This window comes from Phasianus colchicus, chromosome 4 (genome assembly GCF_987193195.1).
Source record: "Phasianus colchicus chromosome 4, bPhaCol1.hap1.1, whole genome shotgun sequence".
NCBI classification, from domain to species: Eukaryota; Metazoa; Chordata; class Aves; order Galliformes; family Phasianidae; genus Phasianus; species Phasianus colchicus.
In genome coordinates this window covers 20,782,933-20,802,762 of record NC_143439.1, presented here as the reverse complement: position 1 = coordinate 20,802,762, position 19,830 = coordinate 20,782,933, and the positions used below count along the sequence as shown (strand labels likewise).

At 41.3% G+C, this 19,830-nt stretch overlaps 2 protein-coding genes across 6 annotated transcripts in view; both read right to left on the bottom strand.

Annotated features, from left to right (window-relative positions):
• LRP2BP (LRP2 binding protein) overlaps positions 1-7,722 on the bottom strand; it is a 16,721-nt gene extending 8,999 nt beyond the window's left edge. Inside the window, exons 1-7 of the mRNA XM_031607447.2 lie at positions 7,638-7,722; positions 7,310-7,401; positions 5,539-5,652; positions 4,359-4,501; positions 4,171-4,276; positions 1,859-2,082; positions 848-1,013 (exon numbers count right to left, since the gene is read on the bottom strand). Coding sequence (XP_031463307.1) covers positions 848-1,013; positions 1,859-2,082; positions 4,171-4,276; positions 4,359-4,501; positions 5,539-5,652; positions 7,310-7,401; positions 7,638-7,701 — 909 coding nt within the window. The 5' untranslated portion in view covers positions 7,702-7,722. The remainder of the gene's footprint in view (positions 1-847; positions 1,014-1,858; positions 2,083-4,170; positions 4,277-4,358; positions 4,502-5,538; positions 5,653-7,309; positions 7,402-7,637) is intronic.
• UFSP2 (UFM1 specific peptidase 2) lies at positions 7,638-19,830 on the bottom strand. Of its 5 annotated transcripts, none has more exons than XM_031607625.2 (12): positions 19,728-19,830; positions 19,264-19,342; positions 18,000-18,180; positions 17,846-17,912; positions 17,401-17,558; positions 16,709-16,901; positions 15,209-15,355; positions 14,560-14,724; positions 12,825-12,949; positions 10,856-10,932; positions 10,090-10,214; positions 7,638-9,487 (listed from the first exon to the last, which is right to left on the bottom strand). In XM_031607625.2, exons 1-12 carry the CDS (start codon positions 19,767-19,769, stop codon positions 9,401-9,403), a joined length of 1,446 nt encoding a protein of 481 aa, XP_031463485.1. In that variant the 5' UTR covers positions 19,770-19,830; the 3' UTR covers positions 7,638-9,400. The 5 variants fall into 5 exon arrangements, with proteins under 5 accessions (XP_031463485.1, XP_031463487.1, XP_031463486.1 ...); XM_031607627.2 differs by having other exon boundaries at positions 17,401-17,555; positions 19,728-19,829; XM_031607626.2 differs by having other exon boundaries at positions 18,000-18,177; positions 19,728-19,829.

Genomic DNA, 19,830 nt, shown 5'->3' with positions numbered 1-19,830 from the left:
GAGCTACAGAAATTGCCAGCTGCTAGCTTAACATTTGCATAAATAACTCTCCATTTATTTGGACTGCACCCAGCTGGGCCCTGAAGTATTTTACTTGCAGAAACAAATGATCTCTATATGCAAAAATCACAGAGCATCTTAGCAGGACTGCTTCTACACTCCCTCCAGTTAGCATCATCATCTTGCCTTTACTTTTAGGCATCACTAATGTAATTTAGTTTTCAGAAGCCATTATTAGTCTTCTTCCTCAGGCAGTAAATCTTCCTTCAACGTTAGCACTTATTTAGAAAATGTGATCTGATTTTTCCCCTATATATCAGTGTTAGTAGCTCCTCGATCATTAAAAATGTAATAAAAATGATAAAATTACTTGAATAATTTAGGGAGTTCTATCCTCCGCCTTACTAAGCTTTTTGCTGACTTCCATGGACTTTTTTGTTTGACAGTATGAATTGTTTGTTGAAGCAAGTGGGCAGACAGTATCCTTCAAGGCTCTGAAGTAGTTTTCAATACAATTTTATTATTCTTCATTTTCTTGCAGAGTATTTAAAAGATATTATTTAAGTTAGAGCCTTTAATAAAACAAAACAGCAAGTTTAAAGACTCACATCCAAGGCATCACTCAGTCTCAGGAGACATAAATTAGGCTGCAAGGCTTTAGAATCATAGAAACACCAAGGTTGGAAAAGACCTCTCTGATCATCCAGTCCAAGTGTTCACCTATTGCCAGTATTTCCCACTAAAGCCATGTCCCTCAGTATGACACCAGAATGTTCCTTGAACACCTCTAGGGATGGTAACTCCACCACCTCCCTGGGCAGCCCATTCCAGCACCTGACCAGCTTACCTTAGAATAGTATTTTTTAGCAGCGGCTTCGTCTTTCTCTATGCCTCTGCCAAGATGGAGGCACCTAGCCAGGTAGAAAGCAGCTATAGCAACCCCTTTGGCTACATGTGCAGGCAGACAGTCAGTCATCGTTGCTAGCATCTCGATGTTGTCATTTTCTGTAGTCCTGTTGTAGGATTTACAGCATTAGGTTAGATAATGCTATTGTGAGCCACAGTTTAAGTCAACTGCCTGGAGGGCGCGTGTTCCAAACAAGACCAGCTAGCCCAGACTGAACAGCCATTAGCATGTTTGCAGCACAAGAAGAAAACAAAGCGGCTTTCTCTGAGAAGACTATTCAGCAATGAGCAGAGAAAACAGCATTCACTGCTGAACTAGTGCTGAATTACCAGAGCTGCTGCTATGCAGTGGCATGTACAGGGGTCAAGTAATTACAGAAACCACTTGCATGCAGATGATGACTGATTTTGTGGGTCAGGCTCAAAAAGTGCATACGCAGTATGCATCCCAATAAGCAGCAAGGGATGCAAAGCTAAAGTGCGGTGGCTTGGCACTGCCTGCAGCAGCCACCTCTAGGTCCCATGCCGTGCTGTTCAGAGGGGTTACTGTGGGTTCCCAACCAGTAACAAGGCAAAAGATGGTGGGCAAAAATGACATGAAAATGGAGGCTGTGGAGAACAGAACACCTCTAGGGGTTTAAAATAGGAGCCTGGCCTAGACAGTGGACAAGGAGACAGAAAGATAGGACTCTACCTGAGACTCTTTTTAATTCAAGACTAGTTTGCTTCACAGCATCAGGAAGAAAAGTCCATCTGTACTGAATAACTGAGAACCCTACTGACTTAATTTTGGCAGTGGTCTGCTATCCCCCCTTTAAAAATGAGGCCCTGCAATTCATTATCTCAAATGTCTCCTGATCTTAAGTTTATGAACTTAATAATCCCTTTTATTTAAGTAAGGTCCATCGTCTTATACGAATATAATGAGAAATAAACAAAAAAATTAACTAACCTTTTGGCTATGGTAGCAGCTGTTGAGAAGAATCTTCTATTGTAATAATATTCCACAAGGTGGCCTTGAGCATAGATGTTTCCTCTTTCTGCTGCTGCTTTCAAGCACTTCAGAGCGGCCTTACTGTTCCGACGTACACCTTGTCCATAGAGATACATAACACCAAGTGCACCCTGTGATTCCAGGCTTCCGTTCCCACATGCTTCTGAATGCCAGAAAAAGGCCTAAGCAAGAGGCACAAGTTGTTTCCTGTTTATCTCAAATGAGAGCTTTGCATTATCTAATTAACTTTTGATGTGATGACGTATCCACTTTAACTGGTTGTCTTGCATACTGTTTCATTAAAACCCTTTACATCAACCAGTCAGTAAGAAGTGCTTATATGTAAAGAAAGCAGAATCCCCGGAAAGTCAACCAGTAACACCTGCTTCATTTTTGAAGGGCATCAAGGCTGCCAAAATTTTAATCCACTCTATCTTTCTCTCTGATATTCCTACTAAACAGAAATAAATTTCAGCAAGAAGTGTCAAGCCAGTACAAAGGGAGAGGTACTGACCATCTTGTATGGGCTTATTGTCTAGGATTGCTTAGAAACACATTTTTAAAGAGTCAAATATACCACCACAGTCTTTCTGTGAAATCCAAAATTAGTTGGGATTCCTGAGATTCGTTCTGAGATTTGTGGTAAATCCCCCCCCGCTGTGAGGACAGAGCAGGTCTGAGACCGCCTCATGAGACTGAATGTGTACAAGTCTATGGGGCCGGATGGCGTGCATCCCAGGGTTCTGAAGGAGCTGGCTGAGGTGGTTGCCGAGCCGCTCTCCATCATATTTGAGAAGTCGTGGCTGTCTGGTGTGGTCCCGGATGACTGGAGGAAGGGTCACGTCACTCCCATTTACAAGAAAGGGAGCAAGGAGGACCCCAGGAACTACAGGCCAGTGAGTCTCACCTCTGTGCCTGGGAAGATCCTGGAACAGATCATCCTGGATGACATGCTTGATCACATGAGGAAAGGGCGTGTGATCCATGACAGCCAGCATGGCTTCACCAGAGGAAGGTCATGCTTGACCAATCTGGTGGCCTTTTATGATGGAGTGACGGCATCGGTGGACAAGGGAAAGGCGACCAATGTCATTTACCTGGACTTGAGCAAGGCCTTTGACATGGTCCCCCACCACATCCTTCTCTCCAAACTGGAGGGATGTGAATTTGATGGGTGAACCACTCAATGGATAAGAAACTGGTCAAAAGGCTGCAGAGGGTGGTCATCAATGGCGCTACGTCCAGGTGGAGGCTGGTAACGAGCGGCGTCCCCCAGGGGTCTGTCTTGGGACCGGTGCTCTTTAACATTTTTATCAATGACATTGATGACGGAATCGAGTGCACCCTCAGCAAGTTTGCTGACGACACCAAGCTGAGTGGTGCGGTCGACACGGTTGAAGGTTGGGATGCCATTCAGAGGGACCTCGAGAGGCTAGAAAGGTGGGCCCGGGTGAACCTGATGAGGTTCAACACGGCAAGGTGCAGAGTTTTGCACTTGGGCCGGAGGAATCCCAGGCATCCCTACAGACTGGAAGGAGAGGTCCTTGAGAGCAGCCCTGTGGAGAAGGACCTGGGGGTCTTGATAGACGAAAAACTTAACATGAGCCAGCAGTGTGCCCTTGCGGCTCGGAAGGCAAATGGGATCCTGGGCTCCATCAGAAGAGGGGTGGCCAGCAGGGACAAAGAGGTGATTGTTCCCCTCTACTCTGCTCTTGTGAGGCCCCATCTGGAGTACTGCGTCCAAGTGTGGAGCCCCCAGTACAAGAAAGACAGGGAGCTGTTGGAGAGGGTCCAGAGGAGGGCCACAAAGATGATCAGGGGACTGGAGCACCTCCCCTATGAGGACAGGCTGAAAGAGCTGGGCTTGTTCAGCCTGGAGAAAAGAAGTGACCTCATTGCAGCCTTTCAGTACCTAAAGGGAGCCTACAAACAGGAGGGAAATCAACTCTTTGAAAGGGTGAGTGACAGCAGGACAAGGGGAAATGGTTTTAAGCTGAGAGAAGGGAGATTTAGGTTGGATGTCAGGGGGAAATTCTTTACGGAGAGAGTGGTGAGGTACTGGAACAGGCTGCCCAGGGAGGTTGTGGATGCCCCGTCCCTGGAGGTGTTCAAGGCCAGATTGGATGGGGCCCTGGGCAGTCTGGTCTAGCATTAGGTGGGATGGTTGGTGGCCCTGCATGTGGCAGGGGGGTTGGAGATTCATGATCCTTGAGGTCCCTTCCAACCCTGGCCATTCTGTGAATTCTGTAAAGGGTGCGAGTGGGCTTTACCTTCTTCAGATCCTTTAGATCTGGCGTGGAATAAAGCATTCCTAAGGTACTCTGGGCCTGTACGCTTGCTTTTGGATTCCCATGGTCTGCAGCAATAAGCCACAACCTAAGAAAACAGAGACAAAGAAAGTTCAGTAGCAGTATCTCAGCATCTTCAACTCATCAGAAAAATTACTGTCTGCAATCACCTTTCAGCCTCTTCAGTTGAATGCTTAACACCATATCCTTCATAATATGCTCTGCCAAGATTGTATGCAGCTGCAAACCTTAAGTGTCTTGCTTCTGGAGAATCAGAGTTGAGTATTTTCTTCATGTATTCCACTCCCTTTTCCTACAATTGAGGTGTTACAATCATTACATTTCAGCTGCAAAGCCTCTCTTTAAAATGTGTATGGACAGTGTGGCTATCAGTGAGATTCTGACATCTCATTTACCTAAATACCTTTCACATTTGCAGTTTTTTAAAAACTATTATATTTTTGTCTAAGTGGAACTGTCTTATAACTATTCTAACAAATGCTGCTTTTAAATGGCTATTATTCTATAATATACATAAATCTTTATTTTCTAGTGCACCATCAAAGATTACTGGAGGTGTTCAAAGCCAGGTTGGATGGGGCCCTGGGCAGCCTGGTCTAGGACCAGATCTAGAGGTTGGTGGCCCTGCCTATCGCAAGGGGGTTGCAGCTTGGTGATCCTTGGCCATTCTATGATTCCACTTGGACACTGTGTAACTTCATCTCTCTTCTTGCCTTACTTCTGGAACACCAGAAATGCTGCACCACTTCTTAGCAAAAGATGCTGGCTATTTGCAAGTCAAACAAACAGATGTGCTTCTGTGTCTACACGAAATCTAGCATGCCTCTACATTTTCACAGAGCATGACTTTCTTCATGCTTACCTGCATCAACATGGTAACAACAGAAGTCTTTAAAGTGCTTTGATGGTTTAAGGAGCTAATTCTGGCATATGGAGATGCTTTACACTTGGCAATACAGTTGTCTGATTTCCATTTTTACAGATTCCATTTTTATCTACACTGCTTGTTAAACATTAACAGATTAATAACAATTTTTAAACAAGCGACATTGCTTCCATACAGAATACAATCAAAGTCTTAGAAGTGATACTTTAAAACAAAAATTACCATGTGTATTTTTCAAATAAACGTGTTTCATTGTACCTGGTTTTGAAAATTTCTGCAGCCCAGATACCTCCTTTGATGATGCTTTGTGAGCATCTGTACCTTATGAAACTATTTCTAAATCAAGGCCTTATTTATCTTAAATTATCAAGTTTATAAAGAAGCTTTTAGTAATTAAAAATTGCTATCATAAGAAAAGTAAAAAGTACAGCTAGATTACTCACAGGGTCTTCATTAGTGCCTAGTCCATCGTAATGCATTACACCAAGCTGATACAGTGCCTGAAAATCTGTATCCTTGTTTTTTTCAAATTGTACTAATGCTTCTTCATACCTCCCCTGGGAAAGAAGGATGAAGATACAGTACACCAAATGAGGAGTACAGCTTACCTCTCCAGTGGATCTCCTCATGCAGATTTTCAGACTGGAGCATTTCACTCACAAAAAAAAGAAGAACAAAACAAAACACAACCACAGAAGTGGCAGAAAATGAAGAGTGAGTTAGCAACTGCAACAACACTGGGAAATGATGGAAGCACTTCCATCTAAGGTTTTATTGTTTTCAGGTATACGTACAAAAAACCAAACACCTAAATATAAGTAGTGGTATGCAAATGCAGGAGAAACAGGTGCTGAGAATAAACATGCACCAGACTCAAGAGAGCTCCATTTGATAGCCTGTAAACCTCAGTGGGTCACAATGTCTTGATGTGGAACTCAGACTGACTTTCCAGGAGAGGGGAAGGGCATACAGTTGAAAGAACTGCTTCTGCCCTTTAAATTTAGTCTGAAGATTTGCCTTCACTACTTTATGGGTTTATTTTTTGTCCTCAGTGTTGCTGTTTTTTCTGACATACATACAAAGAACAAGGTATATGCAGGACAGTATAAGCCCAAGGATTCTGCAATCTATCTCATCACCTCACCCACAACTCGTTCATCCCATTCTGCCTTCCGCAGTGACCTCACATGTTCTGCCCTTGTGACAGAGTAAGAATGTAACAGGATTCACTAGGTTTATTGAATGAACTTGGTTTCCTGATGAAATATGGTTTCTCCATCTGCTTGCGCTTGTTAGAAAGAATCTTAAAGAGCATTTGCTCCTGCAGTGGGTTGTAAAGGAAAATGTATTTAGAAGTACACAATAGAACAACTGCAGTGTAAGAGCTAACTGACAAACTGGTGCTCTTACTAAAACACTGTTATGTAGGCATAGAAAAATATTAAATAAAACCAAGTATTTCTTGTATCGTTTGGTAAAACAACACCGGAACTGTCAAAGCTTAGAAGTGAGCAGCTGCGGGACAGTAAGACACCTCACAATGAGGAAACACCCAGTGTTCATACAGTCCACTCTTCTGAAAGAGGAAAACAGTGCCTTCTCCCAGCCAGCTGATGTGTCAGATAACGAAGTGTGGCGGCACTTGTACTCTCACTTTTCCTCTGAACTCAGTGCTCTGAGGTGTATCATAGGGTTCTGATCAGGTGCTGATTTCTTTTAACATCTGCAGTGGTATGAGAGCACGCATTTTTAGGCCATACAGATGTTTGCTCAAAAATACGGAAATGGAAACCCGCCCAAGCAGAAAATTGAAGGGTGGACAACAGTTTATAACATGGACATCTACGCCAGCTCAAGAAACAGACAGGCCTGCTTCTCCTTTTTTACTCCTATCAAAGGCAGTGATGCAGTAACGAAAGCATAGAGCACCTGCATGGAACACGAGGAAGATGCCCAGCTGCTCCTGCTGCCAGCCACAGGCCTGGCTAACCGATGCCCCTTCCTGCACTGCTGGCAGCACCGAGTCCAATGCCCCACAGCACAAAGCACAGCAGGTGCTGGCCCAGACACAGCTCCGGACGCCAGCTGTGGGAGAGCGGGAACACCTGGGAAAAAGCAGGCACGGGCATCTCCCGTTGTTTTCTATGCTGTCGTTTACCACTAAAACTGAACGCAGTCATTTAATATCTACTTTTAAGAAAGGAAAACCCCAACCTCTTCATAGTACCGCTGTCCTCTTAGAAAGCATGCCCAGGGATCTCCATCTTCTGCTCTCCTCGCCAGCGAGGCAGCACGGCTGTCGTCCTCTGCCCAGAAATAAGCACACGTTTTTGGTGTTTTTTCTTTTTTTCTTTCTATAACCAAGGAAACAGTAAGCAAACTAAAACAAAAGGAAGACGAAGCAGAGTGCTATGCATGAGGCGGGTGCCTGCAGGATGGCCGCACTGGCAGAGGCAGAAACACCACCACACGGCGAAAGAAGGGCCCGGGGAGAGACGCAGCCGCCCCAGCCCTTGTGCAAAGGAACTGCCCGTCCCCGTACCCGACAGCAGGCAGGCGGCTCCGCTGGCCGTGGCGCGGCGCATCCCCTCGCTGCGCGCTTCCATGGCGGCCCGCTCCGACCCGGGCGCCGTTACTGCCCGCCCCGGGCGCCCTGAGCGGGAGGGCGGGGCGGTGCTGTCGCGGGCCCAACGTTGGAAGGGAGAGGTGGGCTGGCCGGTATGTTTAGCTTTGCCTCAAAGAACCCCTGCTCACGCAGCAACAAAATCGGGCACCTTGCAATGCCTTGCTCTCCTTGCGCCTGGCGATGCCGAAGTTGGGTAGTTCCGCTCTGTTTAGCATGTCAGCGTTAACCTGCTGAGAATGGGCATTGTACAGAGCACTTCCACTTCAGTGTGGCTGCTAAGGCTGTAAATACAGCATAGCATGGCTGTGCTCATAAAGGTCACGTTACAAACTGCTGTACACCTGCATGCAGGAGTTACACACACCATATGCTGTGTGTTCAAGTCACAGAATCACAGAATCATAGAATGGCCTGGGTTGAAAAGGACCACAATGATCATCTATTTTCAACCCCCCTGCTGTGTGCACAGTCACCAACCACCAGACCAGGCTGCTCAGAGCCACATCCAGCCTGGCCCTGAATGCCTCCAGGGATGGGGCATCCACAACCTCCTTGGGCAACCTGTTCCAGTGCATCACCACCCTCTTCTGAGTGAAAAAACTCCTCTGTAGTAACTTTAAAACAACAACAAAAAACCCGACACCATTTTAGCAGTTACATAAATAAATTCGGTGTTGCATAAGCTGGAAGCAGATGTATATGTATTGAAGGTTATGGTGCTGCCAAAAATGAGCATTGTGTAGAATGGCACTCAGAAGGCTCCCCACATTTTTTTTTTCCACGTTATTCTCAGCGATGTCCAGATGGAGAAGCTGACAAAGATGGCAGTTTTACTTGTACCACAAATGTATCCTACTGCACTGATGACAGTAGAACATTTGTTTGTTCATATGACGTCTTGGTCTCCTGGCTGACAAAAGAAATGCCTTGTAATCCCAAAGTCAAATTAATGGGAATCCAAGGGCCAATAGAATTTGACTGGACAATGAACGGAATGGCTTGATGTGTGCGGTAACATTGTCTCCTTCTGACAAGGAGGAAAACTCATTTATTTTCACTTCTAACAGAAGACCACTGTTTTGCTTTTTCCTACAATATTTGTATTCATACAGCTATAAATAAATAAGCATATAATAGTTTAGTCTCTCATACTTTTCCTGTGTAAATGAGAGCAAAAGTTCATAAAATTCAGTTCATACAGATTTTTTTTTCCTTAACTCTCATCTAAAATACCATTATTAACAGTGAAAGCAGTGAATGATGGCTTTGAATAGACTCAAACTGTGAAATCCACCTGGCTCTACAGAACCTGAAAGGTAAGAGTACAATTTTTATGAAACTCGGGAAAGAGTTTCATAAAATAAAAGGATCAGACATTTAACTTCTAAAGCTTTTAAGCATAATAAAATTGTTATATAAACAAAGTTATCTTAGCCAAAAGAAGGGAAAGAGTAGTCGTTACTTAATAATTTGTAAAAAAATGCATTCACAGCAGAAAACTCTCTTATTCTTTGAGGTTTCATTAAAAAAAAAATAATCTTGATTTAAATTATGTATGTAACATTTCTATTTCAATTGGGTTTTGATCAATTTAAAGTATTAGTCTGCAAACTAAAAAGATAGTTACTTCTAGGCCTGCTAGTACTCTGGCTAAGCATGTTCTTGCATAAGATTGGGATTTAAATAATTTTTGGTCGTTGAGGTAGGCACAGGTTATAATAGGCATCCTTGCTCCAGAAGTCCGGGCCCTTCCAGCCACACCAGCCCTGGCCAAGAAAAAGAAAAGACACAATTTAAATCTGCTATGAGTTCTGTCTTTCATATCCATTGTTAAATTAAGATCTATCTTACTAAAAGCAGCATCTCTTCTTTCTATATCCCACTGCCTTCTGCTGCTACAGAGACTAATGCTGTTCTGAAACACTGTCATTCTCACAGTTCTAATTTCTCTTCTCTTGAAGAACTTCTGCCTTCCTTAGAAGTAGATCAGAGCCAAACTGAGCTCTTAAGGTGTGCCACTGATCATGATTTACTAAATCAGTCCAGCTAAATTTACAGAATAAGAGGTCATTAAATGAGGTATTTCCAATGCAAAGGAGGGACAAACTTACTCTGAGAGAGAAAATTTGTTTGTACTGCAATAATTTTACAGGTTAGTGACCCGATACATCTTCTCCAGGACCACTACATTTCAGAAACTAACAATAGCTAACGTGTATGCAGATTAACTGGGATCAGCACTTCCCATGGGAACCCACTTCTCTATGAAAAACTTACAGAATGGCCAATTTGTAATTGACCATGCATTATTTAATAACATATATGCATTCATAGATGTGTGTGTGTACACACGGACATGAAGTCTCACCTTTTCCAAAATAACATGCAGGTCTTCTCCTCCAGTGTAATGTGGGTCTAGAATCAAATATTTTATGTGCCCTGTTATTTCATTCCATGCCACTCCTAGTATTGTGTGAGCCAAAACACCTCCACCTAACACAGGAGGAAAACAAACTGTTAATTTTTTTTCACTAGATTGTCTAAATACGCAAGTCTGAAAAAAAAAAAAGTACTAGTAATAAATAAATAAAAGTATTTCTCATTTTTTTAACTACTGGTTTCTTGAAATACTCTCATTAAAATTAAGACGTTCTTATGAATGACATTTGCAATGATACCAACATTTCAGATTATTTAAGTATGCATACTGGTCCTAGGATGAATTTGGATAAAGAATGATACTCCTCTCCTTAAAGCCAGATAAACACTACTCTTCCAAGGTGGGAAGTTTTGGGGAACTGCATGACCAATTGCCCATCTACCAAGATGAAACTTCTAGAGAAGTCAGCTTCTCTCAAGTTCTGACTTTAAAAGCAGCCTTTGAGAACACCGTTCAGATAGATTTTTGTTGAGGGAAATACTGAATGAAAAAGATACCAGGCAGACTAAATTGCATGGTTTTCTAGGCTCCCTTGAGAAGAGTGTAATTTTAATTCACTGGGGGTTTTGACTAGCTCTTGTAAACTACTAGTAGCAATTGAGTACTTTTAGTACTTTGAGAACTAATTGAAATGAAGTTCACCAGAGGAAGGCCTCGAACATTGACTGGCATTCTTTGATACTCCAGTACTCACCAATCATAACTGGAGTTCCTTCAGTCTTGAAATGATTAGCAAGCTCTCTTCCCTGCAAAGCGAGTTCAGAACCCTGGCTAGGTAAGAAACAGAATGTTAGATCTGTCATCCTCACAAGGCTTAGTTTTTTAAATTATCCATCACATTCATTAACTGCACAGGTAACTGCTTAGAGAGTGGCTGTTGTGGTTTAGAATTTTTCTGTGTAAATCTCTTGGGACAAGCTGGAAAAAAGCATTCTTTAAACAACTTCAGAGATTCTGGCTGGGCTATCGAATTCACAGTAAACCTCACTGCCACTGAAGCACCTGGAGTATCCAGGTTCTGTCATGTTTCTGCTGTTTGTCTCCCACACTGGGGACAGCTGGTAAACCCCAATGGCTCCCTTCAAGAGATAAAAAAAAACACCAGACTAGCAACACGTGTCAGCAAGGGGAAGTAACACAACTTCATCAGAGCCTAATAAAAATAAGGCACCAATAAAGGTGTTTATACTGATGTGTCTTAAGATAGCTTTCCACTTTAATTGCACAAGCAATTGCAATGCTCATATCCAAGCTACCTTTTAAAAAATTCTGAAATATCACTAGTAATATCACTAGTAGTCAAAGCAACACTGAACTTAGCCTGTTTAATTTCCCTAATTTCCTGTTCAACTCTGCTACAAAGAATAAATCTATATGGAAGAGTAAGCTGTACACATACAACGTGTACACATTCCATGATTCAGAGCTCACATGCTTCTGAAGGAGACTCATACTCTCCTCAGAAGACTGGCTGTACGTCTGAAAGAGGCGACAGAAGCTAGGCAAGGAAATGCATACAGATGTCTTTATATTTCTTCATATTGTGGTTAACGTTTTTAAAACACAAACTGGGTGTCTGCTTCACCAGATCCTGGAGAGATGGACTAAATACAGACAGAGTGTAAAGCTGGAACTCTGGGAAATGGGATGGTGTGTTTATAATAATGGATTTGGCACTGCTGTTGCTGATGGAGCTGTGAAGCTCCATTTGCATAAAGAAGGAGTTACAGGTGCTAGCTGAAAGTAAGTCTGAGAGAAAAATGCAGCCTTTTTGAGCTGGTCACTGGCACTGGATAGCATGACATCTCTCCTCAGCATGCTAGCGAGGCTGGCATTTCACAATCCTGAAAAACATTGCTGCTCCCTTGCAGCAGAACTGTGAGCAACTCCAAGCAGTTCACAAAGGCACGTATTCTGTATTCTTAAGCACAGGAAGAAAAAACTTCACACTAGCACAGCTGCTGTAAATAACAGGTGGATATCTATCTGCAAATACAAATCGAGGAACAAAAAGATTAAAATTGGCTGTATAAAGCTTTAGGAAACATTGAAGAAACAAACTATTTTCCTACCATTAAAAATATATGTCACCATGGTTACATGCTCTTTTTGAATATCCACAGTGTCATTTAGTCTAAATAAATATAACTAATGACTAATATTTTGAATAGAATTTTCATACAGGCTAGGTTAGCATACATTCTCTATTTCATTATTTTATTTATCACAGAGTGCTCAGAGATTTGTTATTCTGCTTACTGCTGTCCAAGTGGTAGAAATCCAGTAATTTTATTTCCAGTAGATACTGAACATTATTCTTTTTCTCCTAAACGTATTCGTAGGGTTCTTTATTGCACATAAAAGTGTCAGATTGTCAGAAGGGAAATAAATCCCTTGTTTTAATGTCATACAAATCTAGGGCGGAGGGCACTACTTCCAGGCTGCTCAGCAATTTGCCTCAATCCTGCACTGGATGGGGTAATAATTTACTGTCGGTGTGTGCCTCATGATTGACGGACTGTGTTCCTGTTGTTCCAAAAATTGTTTCTGCAGATGGAAGGGAAATAGGCTGAATTTTTGCACATCAGCTTGCAGATAGTAAAGTAGTTTTCAGAAAATATCTTTAATAATTACCTTACTACTGAAAATATAGAGATTCTTACCTGACAAATAGTATTTTTGATGTTATTCCAAAGAGTTGATTCAAAACAAGCTGCACCTCAATTGAACCAATCCATTGCCGTGATCCAACAAAGGCTGCAGGTTTGTCTCCAGCATCAACCAGGGCCTTTGCAACATTGATACAAAGAAGTAATGCAAAGTGATCAACATAGACTATTCAACCATTTTTTAATGTGAAAGAAATAGGTATATAAATACAGATGTTATCACCTTGCCAGTCAAAAGCAAACAGATTGGTTATTGAATTCATTCATTGTGGTTTAGTTTTGGGAATGTCATTTGGATGCCAATACAGAACAATACCAGTAAGAAGAGAAAATGGAGTTGGGCTCATAGACAGACTTTGATCTGAGATGCTGAGCTGTGTAATATTTGAGCATACCATTTGCAGTGGAGAAGCCACTTCACAAACTGAAGTGCCTGGATTCAAGGCATCTCAGAAAAGGATTCAAAAAACAGCAGCATGAGGAAGAGGCCCTCCAAATAACACTAAGATTTGGCATTTAAAATAAATTCTGTTCAGTTTGGAAGTTTGTGTGTTGCATGCAATACTTGAGATGCCTTTTCCACTTGGGATATGTAGCCCACAAAGTCTTCTAAGAGCTGCTGCCCTCTTCTAGAAGTCTGACATGCTATAAGAACATACAGATTTAAGTTGATTTTATGTTTGGGGATGGATTGAGAAATGCTCAGGAAATCCAGTGTTTCTTTTATTGCTTAGATCCCTGTTAGGTATGATGGAAGTCTTTTCATTGAGTGAACCAAACTTTGTTAAGATATTAAGTAAATAAATGTAATACAAAATGCTGTTTGTAGAAGGCTGAAAATAACTGTGGTATTCTTTGCTAGGCATACAACATTAGTCACCAAGCCTACACTTTTTCTTCAGTGCTGTAAACAGAAATGAACATACTCAAATTCAAAAAAGAAAATGAAGGAAATGAAGGTTCAAGTAACAGAAGAAGCCTGCTACTTTCAAAGGTAAAACTGCAAAAGAAAGCAGTAAATCAATGCATAACTAAATCAGCTGTCACTGCAGACAGAAGTCTGTTTTAGAACTGATTTTAATATGACAGATTGCATCCTTTGTTCTCTTTCATTTGGCAAAAATAGCGAAAATATTATAAACAGAGCTGCTAGCAGAACACTAATCCAAGGAAATACTTAGAAAACTATTTTAATGAAGCTTATTTGTACACAAACATTTGGAGATAGCTCTCCTACTATGAATCTTGTTAAAACTAATGGAGTACTACAGTTCAATTTAAGACATTAATTTAAAATATCAAGCAAATCTGAAGTCTAAAATGTATTAATCTGTATATGGGAATCGCTGGGTCTTGGCCTGTTCAGTGATTGAGCACCAGGTGAGGAGGCATGGCTAACCTGGGCAGCACCTGAGCAACCTGAGGCAGACCCTGGGCCCACTGCTCCTCACAATCATTTAAGGGTTAGCAGTCACAGGTGCAGCATCTCTACTGATTGTCCTCTTCTTGAGATTCTGCTGGCCTTTGGAAGGAGGTAAGATACTTTTTCCTGTACTGCTTTCTAAACTAAATCCTGACCAATACCTTTGCAAGTGTGCTCACATCCTGGTAGAAGGCACTATTACACCTTCTGTTACTGCACAATTTGCTATTTAAAGATAATTTTCACAAACTTTTCTAGATTAAATCAGTAGGTATAAAAGAACTGATCTGCCCAAGCATTCTGTACCTGTTGAATTTCCTTGTGTGTTGGTATAGGTGCATCAGTGTAACCTTGCTGCTTGAACCAAGAACAGATGGTCTGCAAAGACCGATAAGCGCAGCCCCAGCCGCTGTCATCGATCCGATCTTGCATATAGTGATGATAACTGTATATGCCATGTACTAAATAAACCTGCGCAGAGACAGATCATACAAATGAACCTGATTGCTGTAGGATCAGTTTTCAGAGGAAGCATATACTTCTGTCACCTGGACTGACACTTTTAGTTAGGAGTTATAAGTTTTCAGAAGAACTGAAGGTTTCTTATTCACCCGTGATCGCTCTTCTTTTGCCTATTAAACATTTCTATTCAGTTTTATTTTCTTGTTTTGGTTCTGAGAGCCTTCTAAAATATGTACTATAAATGTGAGGTACTCTCTGAAAAGGTGTACATTATTTTATAAGACAATGCAATTTGGACACTGGGAGAATGGAGGAATGTGACATGCTAAAACAACTCCATTTTGTGCAGAGAAACTATTTTGCTTAGGAGACCCAGTAAGATAATATCATATAGATGAGAAGGAAAAGGTACAGAAACAAGTTACTTCTTTTGATGACAAATTTTTAAGGAAGCAAAAGATTTTTAAGAAGTTACATCTTGATTTAAACTTACCACACCAGACTCAGGACCAGGTGAATTAAGATGTAAATGTGGATTTCTGAGATAGCCATCTTTGTATGGTTCATCTGGAAAATGGTAAGCGTTTGCTCTCTTGAAATACGGTCTGTCACAGGGGAGGTTGAACAACCCATGCAATTCCTACATGCCAGTTAGAATAAAAAGTAAAGAGCACAACTCAGATTTGGGATTAAAAGAAACATTACATTGGTTTTGTCTGTATTATGAATTATGATCTTAACAAAATAGCTTAGCGAATGTAATTAGGTTGATATTCAGCATGTATGTTTAGTGCTAGACCTTGCCTCTAAGGAAGCTGAAGGAGGCTCACCTTCCATGTGAAGAGCCTGTCATTTCACATGGTCTTGCTTGCTTCTGCAGACCCATTCAAGATACCCCAAGTAACAAATATCTTATTGAAGTATGATAAAATACACCCTAACATGAACAAATCATATATTTTTCTTGGTAGTAGTATAGATACACACAGTGAATTCTAGTCTTAACTAATATTGAAGACCCAAATATGGCATACTATGACAGATTAAAGATACAGAGCTTATGGTTCAAACTGATTCAGTCTATTTTTATGTTGCAAGCAGAACTCAAGATTTAAGTACATCTAAAGAGATATACTGCCTTTTTTCCACAGGAGCTAAGAGTGAAAGGAATCGTATAATAGGCTGTCTGTATTACAGGTAATGGATTTTATCTAGATAACCAAACTACACTAGTTAAAGCAACGTTCAGCAATCAGTGGATGAAACTGTACAAAAGAGAGAGAGCAGGAAAGACTTATGTATTACCCATAGCTGAGGCTTCTGGAAATGCAAGGAACATTAGGTTCAATAATACTTTATCCAAAAGAGAATGAAAAATCCCCACAGCTTCTACACATCTGAACAGGGAGACGACTATTTTCCCACTCTCAGCATGTGTAAATGCATGACCTGATCAGCTTCAAGAGCTTTCAATCTAAAGGACTGCTGTATCAGAATACTTGTGCACCTCAGCCACATTCCTTTTTCTAGATGTGCCAACCCAAAAGGCAAGAACAAAACCAACGAATTCTAGCTAGGGTTCCTCAGCTGTAAGCAACGACACTCCTTGAACAAAAAAACAACCAGGAAAAAAAGCCCTAATCCTTTCAGACAACTTGCTAAATCTTGGAAGTAGTAAACATGATCACAGTAATCTGGAAGTAGGGAATTCAGAGAATCCAGAATCAGAAATACGATACAGAATTGGTTTAATCTAAAATAAATCCTATATAGTTTTGTTTCCTCACAAAAATGGGATTTGATTCATTTTATAAAATTTTTAATAAATCAATTTTACACTACATGTATAATTAAAAAAATCAGGATCTGTTAGTATTACTTCTATACTGGCTTAATGAAAAGCTTTATCCTTGCTTCAGTGGTAATAACAGTAAAAATAAAAATCAGGTTATCTTATTATTTGTTGTGTACTGGCTAAATGAAAACACTTTACCTTTCTATAACTTTCCAGTTGATCATCTGAAATACCTGTAGGGTATGAAATTGTTACAAGGTGATTTTTTCCTGGTAACATGAAATGAAACTGCTCTGGTACCACAATTGATGTTCCCTTCATGTATTTCATGATGCATCTTTCCATATCAGTTAATTGCTTGTGAATTGCTTTCACCAGGAGATTTTGTACCCTGTGAATTATAAGGAACAGTATTTAACTAGCAGAAGAATGATGGTGTCAAACAGAAACAAATCCTATGGGAAAAACAGAAAGAAAGAATACAAAGACTTTGCATTCCCCACCTTCAGTTATACCTTAGCATAATTCTGAGAATACAGTCATCAGATGTACTCTGTTTTATACACACAGTCTTGTAAGAATGACAAGAATCTTTACAGAATCTTTCTCAATTCCTTGCTCAGCAATGGCTCTGAGTTATCCCATCTATCAGACAGTGATGAACTGATTTTTTTTTTTTTTTATAGACAGCAAAAAGATTGTGTCTCATGAGGTCTCATGAGCATTAAGACTAAGAAGTGTCTACAGGAGTTACTATTACACAAATTTCAGCACATGAATACTACATTCTCTTTTATTAAATTGATACATGATAATGATAGTTATCCTTTACAAGAAAAACAAAGTGGAAAATAAATAGAAAAAAATTACAAGTTCAGGATAATACTTACTTTCCCCACGTTTCTTCTGGAGAAACAGAAACAACAACATCAACTGGCAATGTCATATTAATGTAGTGGTGCTCCTTATTTTCTCTTTCGATGACTGGAGTCAAAGCATCTAATGAAGATGTCATCTCTAACATGAGGTCAATATTTATTACCTGCTGCTGCACAGAATAAAGACACCAGCAGTGTATCTCCAACAATACGTTCTCCAAGAGGGCAAAAGGAAAACTGTACAAAGTTTGATATAAAGTCCAGTAATGAAATAACTGGGATAAAGACTGAAACTTCTGTGTATTGATCTGCATTCATGCTGAGCCTCAATGACTTTAAAGGGTTTTTTCTAAGTCATTTAAACATGTCCTTTTGCATAGATAAGGCTAGGGAGGGCAGATTAACAACTTTTAAGTGATGGGTCATCAGATAGAAATTATTAGGGTGAGACACGTACCATGTCTTGTAGCTTTTTATCCTTTTTCTTGCCAAGCTTTCGTCGGGTCTCATCATCTTGATCAAAGCTGAAGTATCAACAGAAAATTGCATATTTTAGAAATTGCTCCAATCCTTTACAAAATCTTTTTTTTTTTTTTTTTAAATATACTCACTGTATAAATCGTTTTATCTCCTTGCAAGCAGAATCATCAGTCAGCTCTGGAATAGTGTGGATACCGTTGTTGGGCCACACATAGACTGAACTGTGGCAAACTCTTAATACAAGAACATCTGAGGACAGCTTATTTGCAAGATCACTGAACACGTATCTCAATGCACTTTTTGCTGATGCTTCTGAAACACAGGAAGTATAAAATTAACTTCTCTCATTTCTGTGATGGCTGCTGGACTAACATTTCTTTAATTGATGTTTTGATAATAAACATAAATGCAAGTGCTATTATAATCAGAAAAATGACTGCGAGAACAAAAAGATAAGATTTCACTTGGCAGGTCTGCTTCAACAAAAGCATACTGTTTTCCTCGGCTTCCAAATAACAACCTACATTGTCATTTATTCTCCCATCAAGCCTACAGCTGCAAACTTCTGTGGATAGGAAAGCTGCTATATACGCATATATCCGATCTTTTCAGTAGATCCCGGAAAGATTGAATCAGAGCTGCATTCACTGACTTCAGAGCATTTTCCAAACAACTGCCTTAATACTAAGTTTTTGGAAAAAGAGAGAGTATAGTTCATCTGCAGACAAATTTTGGAAAATATAGATGCGTAACCAAACCAGCCACACTTTGGCAAGCCTAAATCTTAATTACTGGTACAGACTCTTGTCTTTTAGATCTTAATTTGTCTTACTAACAGTTTCACCCATTCCTTACAACCTGAACCAATACTGCATATGACAAAGCAACTTCTGCGTATTAGCAGTATTGTCTTCCTTACTTACGTGATCAGCAACACGTACCTAGAATGTAGTAAGGTATTTTAAAAATATCTCACAGATTCATTAAGGCTGGAGAAGACCACTGCAATCATTTAGTCCAACCATTAAATGGGAGCCTAGCAGAGGGTGGCTTCAATCCACTGACCTTTGGGTTATGGGCCCAGCAAGCTTTCACTGGGTGCCATGCCCAATTGGATTTCTTCAACTCATTAACTTAGGTCTGGCCACTATTGACTTCTATGCTCAGAAGCTAAATTATTAGGAAAAAAAACAAACAAAATTTGTCCCTGGAGACAGCCAAGCTCAGGCAGGAAGGGCTGTGAGCACCTGATGGAGCTGTAGGTGTAGTTGTTCAGTGCAGGGAATGGGACCACGTGGCCTTCAGGGGTCCCTTCCAACTCAAATGATTCTATGATCTAGTAAAATGCCAAGAAAGCAATTTTTTTTTAAATCTATAACAATCTTACAGACACACCATCAGTAGTTGCTAGCTGAAATGCCAGATCCAAGCCACCTCTTATTCTAAAGAGTATGTCCATGGCTTCCAGAGTTACCTAGGGAGAAAAAAGAAGTCATTAAGTTATTTCAGCATGCTTTCTCTCAGGCTAAACTTGACTTCCAATGCCACGGTGTGGAGGCAAGGCCAGTGAATAAGCAGAGAGCTGAAAGGCACTCCAGCACGTACCTCCCAGAGCCATCCTCCATTGCACGAGTGCTGTTACGAGCCGCCCACGAGAGCCGCGGTGTGACGGGCCCTTCCTCGTAGCCACGCCGGCTGCGCGTGTGAGCAGAACGGCAGAGTGGCTCGGCGGGCGACCCTCGCCATGCGCTAACGGGGCATATAGGGAGCCCTCCAGCCCGGCCCTCCCTCCCCCCGCCGTGAGGTGGCGCTGTGGCAGTTGCCCAACCGCGGGGACCCCCTGGGGGAGGCGGGCTTACCACGTCCGTCAGCGCTGCAGCGGGGGCCGAGCCCGGCCGCATCGTCTCTGCGCAGGCGCGTTCCGCCCCGCAGGAAGGAGGCGCGGAGGGCGGGCCGTACCAA

Bases quoted from the DNA above. Each gene is read 5' to 3' on its own strand.
- UFSP2 (XM_031607625.2), bottom strand. From the start codon at position 19,769: ATGCGGCCGGGCTCGGCCCCCGCTGCAGCGCTGACGGACGTG. The intron at 19,343-19,727 runs GTAAGCCCGCCT...TTTTCTCCCTAG, and splicing joins CTGCAGCGCTGACGGACGTG to GTAACTCTGGAAGCCATGGA. The intron at 12,950-14,559 runs GTACAGAATGCT...AATGTTGCAAAG, and splicing joins CACACAAGGAAATTCAACAG to GCCCTGGTTGATGCTGGAGA.